A 13,818-nucleotide genomic window follows, 5' to 3' on the forward strand; every position below is an offset into this window, starting at 1 on the left:
ACATCCCATTGTGTCCAGTAATGATGACTCCTAGGTACGTGTGAACAAGGTTACAGTCTAAGGGCAAATAGACACAATTTGTATAATTGATTCTAACAGAATCTTGGATGAAACAGAGCAAATTGTTCAAGTATCTTGAGACTGTACAGAATTCTAGCTCTCTTGAATTGTAGGGTAAGACATCAGATGCCTTTTGTCTCTCTCCCTCGAAACCAAATGTAGTAAGGAACAGTGTGAGACTTTAAATTTGTGCCTCCTACATAAGAACAAACCCAACAAAAATACGTTAGAGGGATTCAAGAGTATATTTCAAAACACATTTCATTGGGCAGTGATGAAATTGTCCAGTAGGTGGCTGACATCCCCCAGAAAAAGACTGCACTTTCCTATATATCTACTGTACTCACAGAAGGAAGCTTGCTATGGTGCGAAGCAGGGAGAGAGCTGACGTTCCAGAGATCCTGCCTCTAGGATTTGAGTGTTTAAAGGAGCTGCTCCTCACCTTTGCTGCAAACGCAGCCTGCAAGTGCAGGATCTGAAAGGGCTGGAAAGAGCAGCAACTACCAAAAGTTCTTGCAAAATGCAACCCCTTCTTTTCAACACTGAAATCTCACTAGGAGTGTTGGTAATGGACTATGGATGGCTTTGTGTAGACCACTGCTCAGTCTTTGCAAATTGGGGAAGTACTTATTCCCAGGCCTCATGAACAGGAGAGAGAGCAAAGTTTTGAAACAGAAGCTATGCTGATGCTTCCTTGTTTTGAATGGGCTGGGTTTCTTCTCGTGCACGTGTTTCCTTCTATGATCAGTCACGTCACATATTCCATTTCTGCCAATCGCCACTAAGGGATGAAATCGACTTGAAAGAATTTATGAAGCTTTTTTCTTTTTCTTTTCTTTTTGGGGTAAAAATAATAATCAGGCAAGCATTTTTTTGGTACGCCAAAACTTGACCATGTCTTCTGAGGAGTGCATTATGCTAGACGTGGAGTTGGATGGCTTCATTCTTTGCAACACCTCTTCTGCTCAACATGCAAATCTGTCCCTCCTGGATGAGGACTTGTTTTACTATCGGTTCCTGTATGCAATTCCGACCATTTATGGGATCATCATCTTGATAGGACTCGTCGGCAATGTTACGCTGATCAAAATCTTCTGCACCGTGAAGTCCATGAGGAACGTCCCCAACTTGTTCATCTCAAGCTTGGCTTTTGGAGATTTGCTTCTTTTGCTCACCTGTGTTCCTGTGGATGCCAGCAGGTACCTATCTGCTGAATGGCTGTTTGGTCGGGTTGGATGTAAACTTATCCCTTTCATACAGCTGACTTCGGTGGGGGTGTCCGTCTTCACCCTCATGGCTCTCTCTGCTGACAGGTAAGCAGCTGTGCCTAAAAGTCTTCTTGAGGTTCATATAGTACGGTGTGTTAAAAACCCAAGGCTCTTTGTGGATCAAATTTGGTTTTGGAGTACTGTATGGTTGAAGTTATGTCTTTCTCCTCCCTCTGAAAAGTTTACAATAAAATAATAATAATGGGTTGCTTAAAATCTGTACCTAAAGCTATATAAGTTAGACATGACAAAATAGCTACCTTTCCCAATGTGGAAACTTGCTGTGCCCTTCACCTTCAGTGTTCTTAATACGCTTAGCCCTAATTAAACTACTTTTATTTTGTGCTTTTAAAAAAAATTCAGTGGGGAAAAAATTGACTCTTAAAAACAAATATGGGTCAAGGGATCTGGGATGTCATTATTCATACCATAAGTAGATCCATGTTTTTTCATCAGCTATTTCATTTCATTTGGGCTATTTCCTTCCACATAAATTGAATTAGAATCCATTACAGTTAACAGGTGTTGAGTGGAAAGTTATAGAGTTGCAGTTATCTATCTTTCTGCAAAGTGCTTTCCTCTACATTTTAGGAACCTGATGAGAAAACTGTTCATAGAGGAAACAGCTAAAACCTTTAGTACATTGTTAAACCCTATTTCTACAAGCATTCAGAATGTATGTTGCAAAATAAAATGTAGCAGACTTTATGTGCCAAACGTCTTTATTGATTCTGAAGACTGTAAAATCCTCTCGTGTGATCTATACTGGAGATTTCCTACACAGACCTGTTGTCTATGACAGAACTTTGCAGACAATCAGGTCTGCACAATTCTATAGCTAGCAAGGTCCTTCTACAAACAGGGTGAGTTTTACTGAATGAACAGAAACAACACTATGTTATGAACCTCACTGAGCATTTCCCTAGCAAAGAAAATGAATTGCCCTCTCATTCACCGCCACAACCAACCTGGTATTCTGCATACATACACACCCGGCAAATAAGTGAGCCCTTTGCTACACAACAATAATAAAGGTATGTTCAATGAAACAATAATTGTTGAAATTATTCCTGAATAGGACTTACCTGTATTTCTGAATAGGCATGCATAGGATTGCACTATAAATTACTGAATCCCCTAGAATAGGATCTTCACAGGAACACAGCTCAGTTTGTTACAGCGTGGTGCTGATAATGGCCAGGTTGCAGGTTCCATCCCCATATGGGACAGCTGCATATTCCTGCATTGCAGGGGGTTGGACTAGATGATCCTCAGGATCCCTTCCATCTCTACAAGTCTATGAGTCTATGGTTCTATTGCTGTCTCATCTGCTTTTACTGTTGCAAGGGACTTGGTTTGTTTGCTCAATTACTCATCCCGAGTTATCTGTTTGGAGGGGGGGTATCTGCCTGTTCTTTGCTTGTGGTACAGTGGTCTGGCTGTGTGTATTAAATCTGTAGGACAGGGGCGGGCAGCCTGTGACCCTCCCACTGTTGGACCCCAGCTCCCATCAGCTCCATTCAGCATGGCCAGCAGGCAGCATTGTATTCCAGCAAACTCTGTTAAGCAGCTCCATTGACAGGAGTTAGCATGGGGAGGAGGCTGTGAGAGGGTTTCAGCTATGATATTTTGAAGGGCTGCCATCAGAAGTCACTTCCCTCCTAAAGACTCACAGAATAATGCTACTGTCTTTCTATTGTTTTTAAAACTGGGCTCTGCCTAATCTTAGCACGTGAGCTGTAGACATCCTGTCATGGCTCTTGCATCTCAAAAACAACTTGTGAATTTTGTATTTCAGGAGGCAGAGATTCCCTTAGGATATTTGTTTGTAACTGGTGAAAGTTCAGCAAGGTTGCCTGGCACAGCCTTGACAGAAGGTGGGGAGTCCGAGGCCAGAGGTGGAAAGAAAGCTCCCCTCTCCTGTGGGTGATCCGTGTTGTCAGGGAACTGTCAGCAACGGTGCATGCACCCCCACCCCCACCTGAGGGATGGATAAAGGGGTTCCTCCCCCTTACAGGCACCTTATTCTGCATGCAAAGAATTATCCAAAAGGATAGGACATGCGCTAAAACCACTTTTTGTGCATGGATCATCCTAGAGGCAAATGAGCAAAGCATATACTTCATATGAGGGAAAAAAAGTTAAGAAGATTCAATTTTTCAGTTCAGGAAAGAAATGTGTAAAGGGAAAGATGAGAGGAGCTGTAAAATCCTGTATTAACTGAGTCAGACCATTGGCTCATTCATTCATTCATTCATTCATTCAATTTCATAAAATTTATAAGTAAAGGTAAAGGGACCCCTGACAATTAGGTCCAGTCGTGACCGACTCTGGGGTTGCGGCGCTCATCTCGCTTTATTGGCCGAGGGAGCCGGTGTACAGCTTCCGGGTCATGTGGCCAGCATGACTAAGCCGCTTCTGGCGAACCAGAGCAGCACACGGAAATGCCGTTTACCTTCCCGCCAGAAGCTATTTATCTACTTGCAGTTGACGCGCTTTCGAACTGCTAGGTTGGCAGGAGCAGGGACCGAGCAACGGGAGCTCACCCCATCGCGGGGATTCGAACCGCCGACAAGCCCTAGGCTCTGTGGTTTAACCCACAGCGACACCCGCATCCCTATAAAATTTATACACCATTGTTAAAAACAAACAAACACACACTCGTACCTCAAAAGCCTCAGACTACCTAGCTCAGTATTGTCTACAGTGACCAGCAATGGCTCGCAAGGATTTCAGAGAAGGTTTTCTCCCAGCCTCTGGGAGAGATGCTGGGGGTGAAACCTGGGACTTCTTGCGCACAAAGCAGATGCTCTACCACTGAACGACAGCCCCTCCCCATTAATATTCCACATAGACCGTTAGAACTAAAGGAAAGTCAGCAAAATTAAGATGAGTAGATGTGCAACCGACAGCTGAAGCAAAAATGGCTAAAGGTATTATCAAAACCACCCATAGCCCAGTGATGTACTGGAGCAGGAATGCTGAGTTCATGGGAGGAGCGGCAGCAGGATCTGCAAGAGCAATATTTACCAGTGTTGTAAGCCTGGCTTGAGGGCCGTGGGTGATGCTGTGGGTTAAACCACAGAGCCCAGGGCTTGCCGATCAGAAGGTCAGTGGTTCGAATCCCCGCGACGGGGTGAGCTCCTGCTCTTGCCAACCTAGCAGTTCAAAAGCACCACAAAAAGTGCAAGTAGATAAATAGGTACCGCTCTGGCGGGAAGGTAAACGGCGTTTCCGTGCGCTGCTCTGGTTCGCCAGAAGCGGCTTAGTCATGCTGGCCACATGACCTGGAAGCTGTACACCGGCTCCCTCGGCCAGTAAAGCGAGATGAGCGCCGCAGCCCCAGAGTCAGTCATGACTGGACCTAATGGTCAGGGGTCCCTTTACCTTTACTAAGCCTGGCTTGGGAGCAGGGCAGGGAGTTGCAGTAAAGGATGTGCAGCATTTACCTTGGAGGAGCCTTTTCTCCTTCATAACACTAGAACTCATGGGCATCCAATGATGCTGACTGTTAGAAGGTTCGGGACAGATAACCCTTTCAGTATTCTAACAGATACTTCCAGTATCTGAAGTGTTTCAAGTGCTGTGAGGCCAAAAATTTATTGGGATGTGGGGAGAGGGAAGGAACACATTTTGCAAATATCTAGAGCCCAAATGGTGCTGATTAAAATTTCTGAAAGAGGTACAGAGCCCATCCAGAGAGCATTGTCCAGGCTTTGAACACCCAGCTTTGCACAAGACCCCCCCCCCCCGGAGTCCTGACAGATAAACGCTTTGCACTGTGTCAACATGAAAAACGGTGGTTACCTGATCAGGAGGGAGCAGCGGTGCGTGAACTCAGTCACTCTCTCTCCTCTCAGCAGGTGCAAGAGCCACCTGTTTTGTAGTGGACACACAGCAGAGAATCAATATTGTGAAGCTGTAAAAATGTCTAGGAGTTTGCCTTTTCAAGCTGATACCAATTTGATTGCTTCCTGCTTCTGAATTACAAGAATAGTTATTAATTCTCCAGGGTTTTGTTTGTTTTTTTAAAGGTCTCCATTGCTAATCTGCCGGTCTGTGCATGTGTTGCATGTATACAGCACATGTGGGAAACTACAACCCACATGTATACGTTCAGCTGGGGGAATCAGCTTGGCAGGTAGGCAAAGCATGACATCACCCTCCACTCTCCACCAAGGCAGTGCAGTGCATTGGCAGGGTTCAAACTGTTGGCCTATCAGACCAGAACTTGGCAGTGAAGCTCATTGGTTGACCTTGGACCAGGTGCACTCTCTCTGCTTAACCCACCTCACAGGGCTGTGGTGAAAGCAAAAGGAGAAAAAAACCATGCACACTGCGCTGAGCTTAATGGAAATAAGGTGATATATAAATGCAGTAACAGACCCTCCAAGTGTCCCTATTTTCCAGGAACAGTCCCAGATTTACAGAAGCCATCCTGGTTTCTGATTTGATCCTGGAATGTCCCACTTTTTCTTAGGACACCCCTATTTTCATCAGAGACATGTTGGAGGATATGGAATAGGCTGCCCCAACCCTCAGGATTTTTTTCACATGGCACTCACCTGAACTCAGTTCCGGCATTTCCCAGGTGAGTGCCATTGGCATTTTAAGAGAATGAGGAAGGTGTTCCTGGTGAATTCTGGTTTTTCTTCTTCTAGACTGGGCACCCCTATTTTCATCAGAGGAATGTTGGAAGGTATGGGTAGGATGTCCCTAATTTCACTGGAGAAATGTTGGAGGGTATGAGTAATATTAACTGTATACCAAAAGCCATCAAAACTTCTTGGGCAAATGCCCTCCTATAAAACGAAGCAATGCAAATCACCAAACCTCAGTCTCTCCTATGTGTGCATACACAATCCAGTGGTACCTCGGGTTACATACACTTCAGGTTACATACGCTTCAAGTTCAACCTAGAAATAGTACCTCGCGTTAAGAACTTTGCTTCAGGATGAGAACAGAAATCGTGCCGTGGCGGTGCTGCTGCAGCAGGAGGCCCCATTAGCTAAAGTGGTGCTTCAGGTTAAGAACAGTTTCAGGTTAAGAACGGACCTCTGGAACGAATTAAGCACGTAACCAGAGGTACCACTGTAATTAGAAAGGCAGCTGGACTGCTCTCCTAGAAAGTTGTTTCCTGGAGATTGCTTCTGAATAGGGCCTATCGTACTCTGTGCCTCGTGTGTGTATATAGCTAGATATGATGAATCCACAGAATCTTAAACATCCTGGGTTGCTTGCCACTCTGTCAATACAGCAGAAGACTTCATTACATCCCTGTTTACAGTGCGCATTTCTTCAGCTCCCCTGCCCATCTCCACCATGCAGTGCAAACAGACAGCGCTGCTGAGTGAGAGCAGATGGTTCAAGTGCAGCAAGCTCAGAGCTGTTAGGAGCAGCACGTTTATCCACGACCAAAGCAAAGGGCGTTTGGTGAGGTCAGCCAAAGGGCTGCAGCGGTTGCAGCTAGCTAGGAAAGAAAAAAAATATTTAAGAATGAGAAACAGGTACAATTATATGGGCACCGGGTGTTGTTTGTAGGTGCCTATCAATCCTGATTATGAGCTGGAGCTTCACTGCACCAGATAAGTACTGAATGGAATTGCAACACATTGTCCCGTTCCTCATAAAATATACCAGCTGGAGAAAGATGATGATGATGAGTGGTGGCATTAGCATCAATATTATTATAAATTTGATTTATAATTCCCCTCTTCATCAAATGGTCCCGAGGCAGGATACACATACAGAAGAACAAAGCTTTAAATGCAAAATAAAACCCAACAGTAGAAAAGTGCAAATTAATAATGCCTTGTGCATAAACAACAATATTACATAAGGAATATATAACAACAGCTAAAACTGAACAAGATACAGATAAACAGCAAGTGATAGCTAAAGAAGTATATTAAAGACCAGAGCAAAGGAGATGTGTCTTTAACCATCATCAAAAGGTAAACAACGTCAACATCAGAGACATCTTGGAGGAAAGGCCTTTCCAAAGATGCGGTGCCACCACTGAGAAGGTCCTATCACTCACCAATGCTCCCTGTGTTTCAGCAGGTGGTGGGACAGCAATAAGGGGCTTCTGTGTTGGCTATTTCAACACTGGCTTGCTCAGGAGGCTGTGCAAAAGGACATAATTTAAGACTGGGGTTGTCATAGAACATGCCTACTACTACATTATTATATTATTACATTTACCCCAAAACCTCAGATTCTTTAGCCACTTCTCTACATCTGCTCTTGAGCATCTTGAGCAGGCATAACTAAACTCGACCATCCAGATGTTTTAGGACTACAAAACATCATCCCTAGCTAACAGGACCTGTGGTCAGGGATGATGGGAACTGTAGTCCCAAAACATCTGGAGGGCCGAGTTTGTCTATGCGAGATCTTGAGAATAACTTTGTGATGTAGATTATACCTACTATAGGTGAAGGATTCCACTGTGTATTCTTCTGCTTAGCCCCCATCAGCAGGAGAGCTTGACCGCTGGCAAAACAGCTCCACTACACAAGAACACACCAAATGCCCAAATATTGGCCAGGTAGAAGCAGTCTCTGGCAGCAGTTCTGATGGCAGCAGCCAGTACAGTCCCTCGAAAAGGGAGTAAGGTGGTGCAGAATCTGCTGGATTCTGTGTGGACCCTGCTGCCATTATGTGACAGCAGCAGTCCCCGTTGGGCCTTTTTGCTTTGCTGGACAGCTCAGCTGGTTAGAGCATGGTGCTGATAACATCAAGGTTGCAGTTCAATACCCATATGGAACAGCTGCATTTTCCTGCATTGCAGGGGGTGGGGTTAGAATCAGTGATGGCCAAACTTGGCCTGAGAGCTGTTTTGGGACTACGACTCCCATCATCCCTAGCTAACAGGATCAGTGGTCAGAGATGATGGGAATTGTAGTCCCAAAACAGCTGGAGGGCCAAGTTTGGCCATCTCTGGGTTACATGATCCTCAGTATCCCTTCCAACTCTACAATTCTATGAAACCTGGGCTGTGAATTTGACACTAGCTGTGTTGCGCCATCAGACCACAGCTCACTGGAGGTTAGGATTACCTCCTGAGTTAGCGGCATGGAAGAAAGGATCTGAACTCTACCTTCAAACTACCAGACCATATGGTCCTCACCATAGGAGCCAACTCCTAGGGACCAAAGTCCCTTTGCCTTACCCCTAATAACATATTTGAGGGAGCAAACCCCCTCACCACCAAGTTGATTGGCATTGCTATTGATCTTGTGATCGATTATTCAAGTTGGCACCCCTGGTCCTCGCTGATCGGTAGTTCCTGGGAACAGAAGGACCAATCACAGGGCAGAGGAAGATAAAGGCAAGCCTAAATGCTGTTTCACACAGTTCCCTGCATAAATGCCTCAATGAATCTGCAGCTCTCATTTTTATATAATTGTACCTCGTTATGAACTCTGATTCTTGTTTAGATCAATCCTGGCAGCAGTGGGCAGTTTTCTGTGCTTTGTATTCTCTCCAGCTCCAACTGGGAACATAGGCCGAATTTCCTTTTCAGCACATCTGTCTATGTTCTGCGTAAGAAAATGACATATCAAAATAAATCACTAGCAGTTAAGTCATTAAGGAAAATAATCCCTCTGAAAAGGCTTTAAATAGCACAGGGCATACTGCAGCAGCCCACTGACAGAGTGAATGGAAACACATCAGATTGTTGAACATTGTGCTCCCTGAGCCGCTTATGAAATAATAACCCTATAATTAAAGAAATTAATGATTTCTGGCCAAAAAGAGCTAGAAATATGAGGAGTGGTGAAAATAAGGATCTACAAAACATGAGCAGCTGACATGTGGCAGTTACACCTAAGGATGTCTCTACCTGGCATGTGTTTCTTCGTAAGGTGCTACCATCTCATTTTTACATTGTTGCACACTTAAATATATAATTCTTAAAAATCCATTTGTAACCCTCTACACACAGACTTCCCTGTGTGTAAAGCCCCCAGGACTAAACATTGGAAAAAATTAAAATTATTACAAAATATTACAATACTACAATATGATAGACACTTATCTTTTGTTTCTTTGTTACGTGTTATGTATTGTTTTATACTATACTGATATTTGTATACTAAAAACGGTCTTGCATAGGGGGATCCATACAAAAATTCAGATTTAAATATGAATTTAAATAAATATTTTGCATTTTATCACTAAATACCTATTTCAGTGTGGATTCCCCCCCCCTCATGTATGCATTTCTAAAGCATTTTATCCCAAAATGCACATGCCTTACACATTTGGGTACATTTCCTTGAGCCAAGTGCTGCATTTCAAAATTCGGAGAAGTGTAAAACCTGCAGGCTAGTTCTGTATATCACCTCTAGGAGGTGTGAATTAAGTCAGCTTGCTTAAAAATGCAGGCCAAACAAAATTCTTTTGCATCCCTGGTGGCAGGCTTCAGGCAAGCATCTCTGCAAGATACTGTTTTTGATATTCAGTGTCCACATCCTGCACCATGTTTGTGGGCACTCGTGATTGGATGGTCATCGGCAGAATGGCTATATCAGCAGACCTTTTGAAGGGCGAAGGGAATTCAAAGATGTCCACAGAATTCAAATTAGAAACACTGAAAGAACATCACTTGCTTAAATTACTGCATATAGCTCAGTTGGTAGAGCATGAGACTTGGGTGAAGCTGATATCCCATTATTGCTCCAGAAATTTCCCCATTGCTCTGTCCCATTGTTTTCTCTTATTTTTCTCAACTTCTTGCCCGTTTTCCATGGAATAGTTCTCCCCTTCCTTTTGCTGCACCCTATCTTCTATCTATTAAATCACAACTACAATTGGTAAAGGTAAAGGGACCCCTGACCATTAGGTCCAGTCGTGACCGACTCTGGGGTTGCGGCGCTCATCTCGCCTTATTGGCTGAGGGAGCCAGCGTACAGCTTCCAGGTCATGTGGCCAGCATGACTAAGCCACTTCTGGTGAACCAGAGCAGTGCACGGAAATGCCGTTTACCTTCCCGCCGGAGCGGTACCTATTTATCTACTTGCACTTTGACGTGCTTTCAAACTGCTAGGTTGGCAGGAGCTGGGACCGAGCAATGGGAGCTCACCTCGTCGTGGGGATTCGAACCGTGACCTTCTGATCGGCAAGTCCTAGGCTCTGTGGTTTAACCCACAGCACCACCCACTTCCCTACAACTACAATATTATAACCTAATTACTTCTGTTGCTCATATCTCAAATCCTGCTCACGAATTCCTCATACTATAATATTTTTTAAAATATTCTGAAAGAGGGCATCCATTCTTCCAACCTTTTGTACTTTTCAAAGCACGAGGAAATCTGGACCAAACTCACCATAAGGTTATCCTGTATTATCAGCTGATAGCGGTGGCTGTACTGGATGAGAAGGGTCTGTACGATCAAATAAATAAGGAACTTGACGAAGTCACAAGTAGTTCTTTTCCGTTCACAGGGATATATTTTTATATGCGACATCGCTCAAGATGACATTTCTCTCCAGTAATGCAAATGTTTGTAGCCCATTCTCCTGTTCTAGGAAACATTTGGATCATAATGTTTATAACTGCATACCTGCATCAGTCTTCCACTGTGTTCTTGCCTTTCCAGGTAAACAGTAACCTGGAAAAAAGCATTTATCATGGTAGCAACTTCCAATCTGTAGAATTTCTAGTAGTACAAGCTTTCTCTCTTTAAATAACATACACACACACAAAAGCACACGGGCAGATGAACACCCCGCTTCTGCTAAGGTCCTACAAGAATAATATTAATGGATTTACTGAATAGATTACATATTTTTTTTAATTGAGGCCAACTCAAGCCATCTCCAAGGGAACCTGTGCCTGAACTTTTAAAAAGAGCAGGACGTTGAGTCCTGGATATTAATTGCTGATAATGTTGGACTGTGAGTTTTGAGAGGCCACTTGTTTGTGGGTTCCGTGCAGAACATTTGCTGCACTTATTAGCTCACATTGCTTGGGACTGAGATTGGATTAATCACTCTGCTAAATATGCTAAAAGAGAAGAGCAGCCTTGCTAAATGAGGCTCATGCTCTTGGCAGTACCACTATGTGGAGTGGCATATTTCTGTCCATCTCTCTGTCTCTTTAGGGATGTGTGTCTGCACACATGAAACACTGGAAGAGAGCAGGGTCTCACACATTGGACAGAGGCAGCCTGGTTCCCGGCTTGATATTTGCTGCATTTTTCTTCAGATATTCTATTTCTCCATGGGGAGAATGTTTCATGATATATGTTTCAAGATATATCATATTCACTAGTAGCTTCTCACGATTCCCAATGTTCTTTGGGATATTCTAAGGGTTGTGAGTCCTCTGAGATTCATAACTCAAAGAATCTGTCTTAAGTTTTAGATTATTATTATTTATATAAAAATGAAGCCCCATGAATGCTAGTGTTGGAATTTGCTTTATTTAGCAGGATGCCAGGGGAAAATAGGGTTCTTCAGTACCCAAATATGGTTTCCCAAGTAAATCCCACCAATTAGTTACCATCTCGATGCATCTATATCAGGGATTTCAGCTGCCATAAATTCTGATGGTAAATAATAAAAACATGCACCTGGAACTAGGGAACAGAACCAGAAGTGTAGCTTCAACGGTTGTACAGCACATCACATGAAACATTTCAGATGAGTTTGGGCTGCTTATCTGTAAGTACAGAGCTTGGTTGCAGGTTTCTCATAATGTTCTTTGTTAGCCTCTGCAAGGATTCCAGCAATTACACTTCTCTATCTACTATAAGTTTCTCCAGCTCCGTATTTGCCCATCATCATTCTTGACCAGCTACGTTTTATGTCACTGTGAACTAAATCAGTTACTATAGCAACTTCTTTGTCTTGGTCCAGGTAACTAGGAACGTACTCACTTAAGCCATTAACTTCCAGAGTGACTCACCTGGGCATTTTTCTCTTCTCTACAAGCTGATTTTGGCAACCACTGTTGCTTTCACCCTGAGGTGATTGCAACCATAATTTTCCTTGTAGGAAGAAAGTGGTTGGAGGTGGATTCAGACTAGCTTATATTACTGTCCACCCATGCAAATCCACCCTCAGTTTCAAAATCAGTGCCAAGACAAACAATCATACTTGTAGGTAGTGGCTAACTGAAGATGAACTGCTGGATCTTTTTAAGATGCGTTGTAAAAATTCAGCATGTCTCCAAAATTCTATTATCCCAAAATCAGACTAAAACCTGGGATGTATTATTGTTTTATTTGGTTATTTGTATGTTTGGCTGGGAACAGACCACGTCCAAACTTTTCACTCAGTTGATGTTAACTCCCAGATATCTGACTAGATTTCTGAAACCACCGCAGCAAAGAGCAGCTATTAAAATGCATTTAGGATGTGCTATTAACTGAAAGAGGTGCAGGACAGAATTGACTCAGGAACTGGGTAAGATTATATTACCAAAGCAGCCTTTTTTGCTCATGTTTCCTCTGAGCTAAACAGTAGCTATTGCAGAGCTTTCTGAAGATTTCTTATAAGGGTCATTCCCATACTGTCCACCTGCATCTCAGCTGGAGTTCTGGAGAAAGACTTTTTAAGTAATTGAACCAATTGTCTGACTAGTACAAAAGCACTGAACACACACACAAAAACTTATCTAATTCAGGAGAACTGATTAAAGGTTGTTAAAATCTAACCACCCATACACTGTGGTCTTTCAGACAATTCGTGGTTAGTATTGATGAGCTGAGTTGCTTTGCTCCATTGCTGAGGAGTATGGAAATAGGCAGAAAAACTTGATGCTTATGATTGATACTTGATGATCCACTAGGGCTCCCACTATTCATCTTGTACACAGACAGTAGCAATGGGTGGGGTGCTGCTGCTTACCTGACCATGGAGTACCAGGAGGGCAAGTGAAGTGGTAGTGAGGTTGGTGTGGTGGAAACACATTGGCAGAGCCAATCCAGGGTTTCTCCTGGTGTGTTTGCACCACACCAATCTCGCTGCTGCCTTGCTCTTTCTCTTTGCCCTCCCAGTACACCACAGGGACAGCAGTGATGGGAGGTCAAGTAAGCACCCCTGCCTTACCAACAACTGCGGTACACAGGTCCCTTCAACTTAACAGACCAGTCCTGGGCCAAATGTTGCTATTGAAGGTGCCTATGTGTAGACCATCATATTCCTTTCTGCTGGTCAATGAACACGTTTGTTAATTCTGGGCTTCCATACGAAATGCACACACATAGCAAATAATCTACTAAAATGGGAGAGAGAGCAAGGCAGAAAGCACAACTATTTTATTTTTTAAAAGCAGCTATTCAGTAATTACACATCAAGCAATAACATAATTGCTTTTTAACCTTTTTGGCTCAGTTGGGAAGTGTACAAACAACAGAAGTCTCCCCACTGAATTAAAATTAAAAATCTGGATTAAGCAGCAGTGAGTATGATCGAGCCAAAGTTAAACACTTTTATGCCCCATGGGAGACATTGAATGAGTGCTTGACTCTC

At 43.4% G+C, this 13,818-nt stretch overlaps 1 protein-coding gene across 2 annotated transcripts in view; it reads left to right on the forward strand.

Annotated features, from left to right (window-relative positions):
• Positions 1-13,818, forward strand: part of GRPR (gastrin releasing peptide receptor) — a 24,984-nt gene continuing 11,166 nt past the window's right edge. For both annotated transcript variants that reach the window (XR_014547770.1, XM_083612410.1), the window contains exon 1: positions 1-1,373. Coding sequence is in view for 1 of the 2 variants with exons in the window: in XM_083612410.1 (XP_083468536.1) it covers positions 955-1,373 (419 nt within the window). In the remaining variant the exon portion in view is untranslated. The remainder of the gene's footprint in view (positions 1,374-13,818) is intronic.

The sequence above is a fragment of the Podarcis filfolensis genome (assembly GCF_964270895.1).
Source record: "Podarcis filfolensis genome assembly, chromosome: 4".
Classification (NCBI taxonomy): Eukaryota; Metazoa; Chordata; class Lepidosauria; order Squamata; family Lacertidae; genus Podarcis; species Podarcis filfolensis.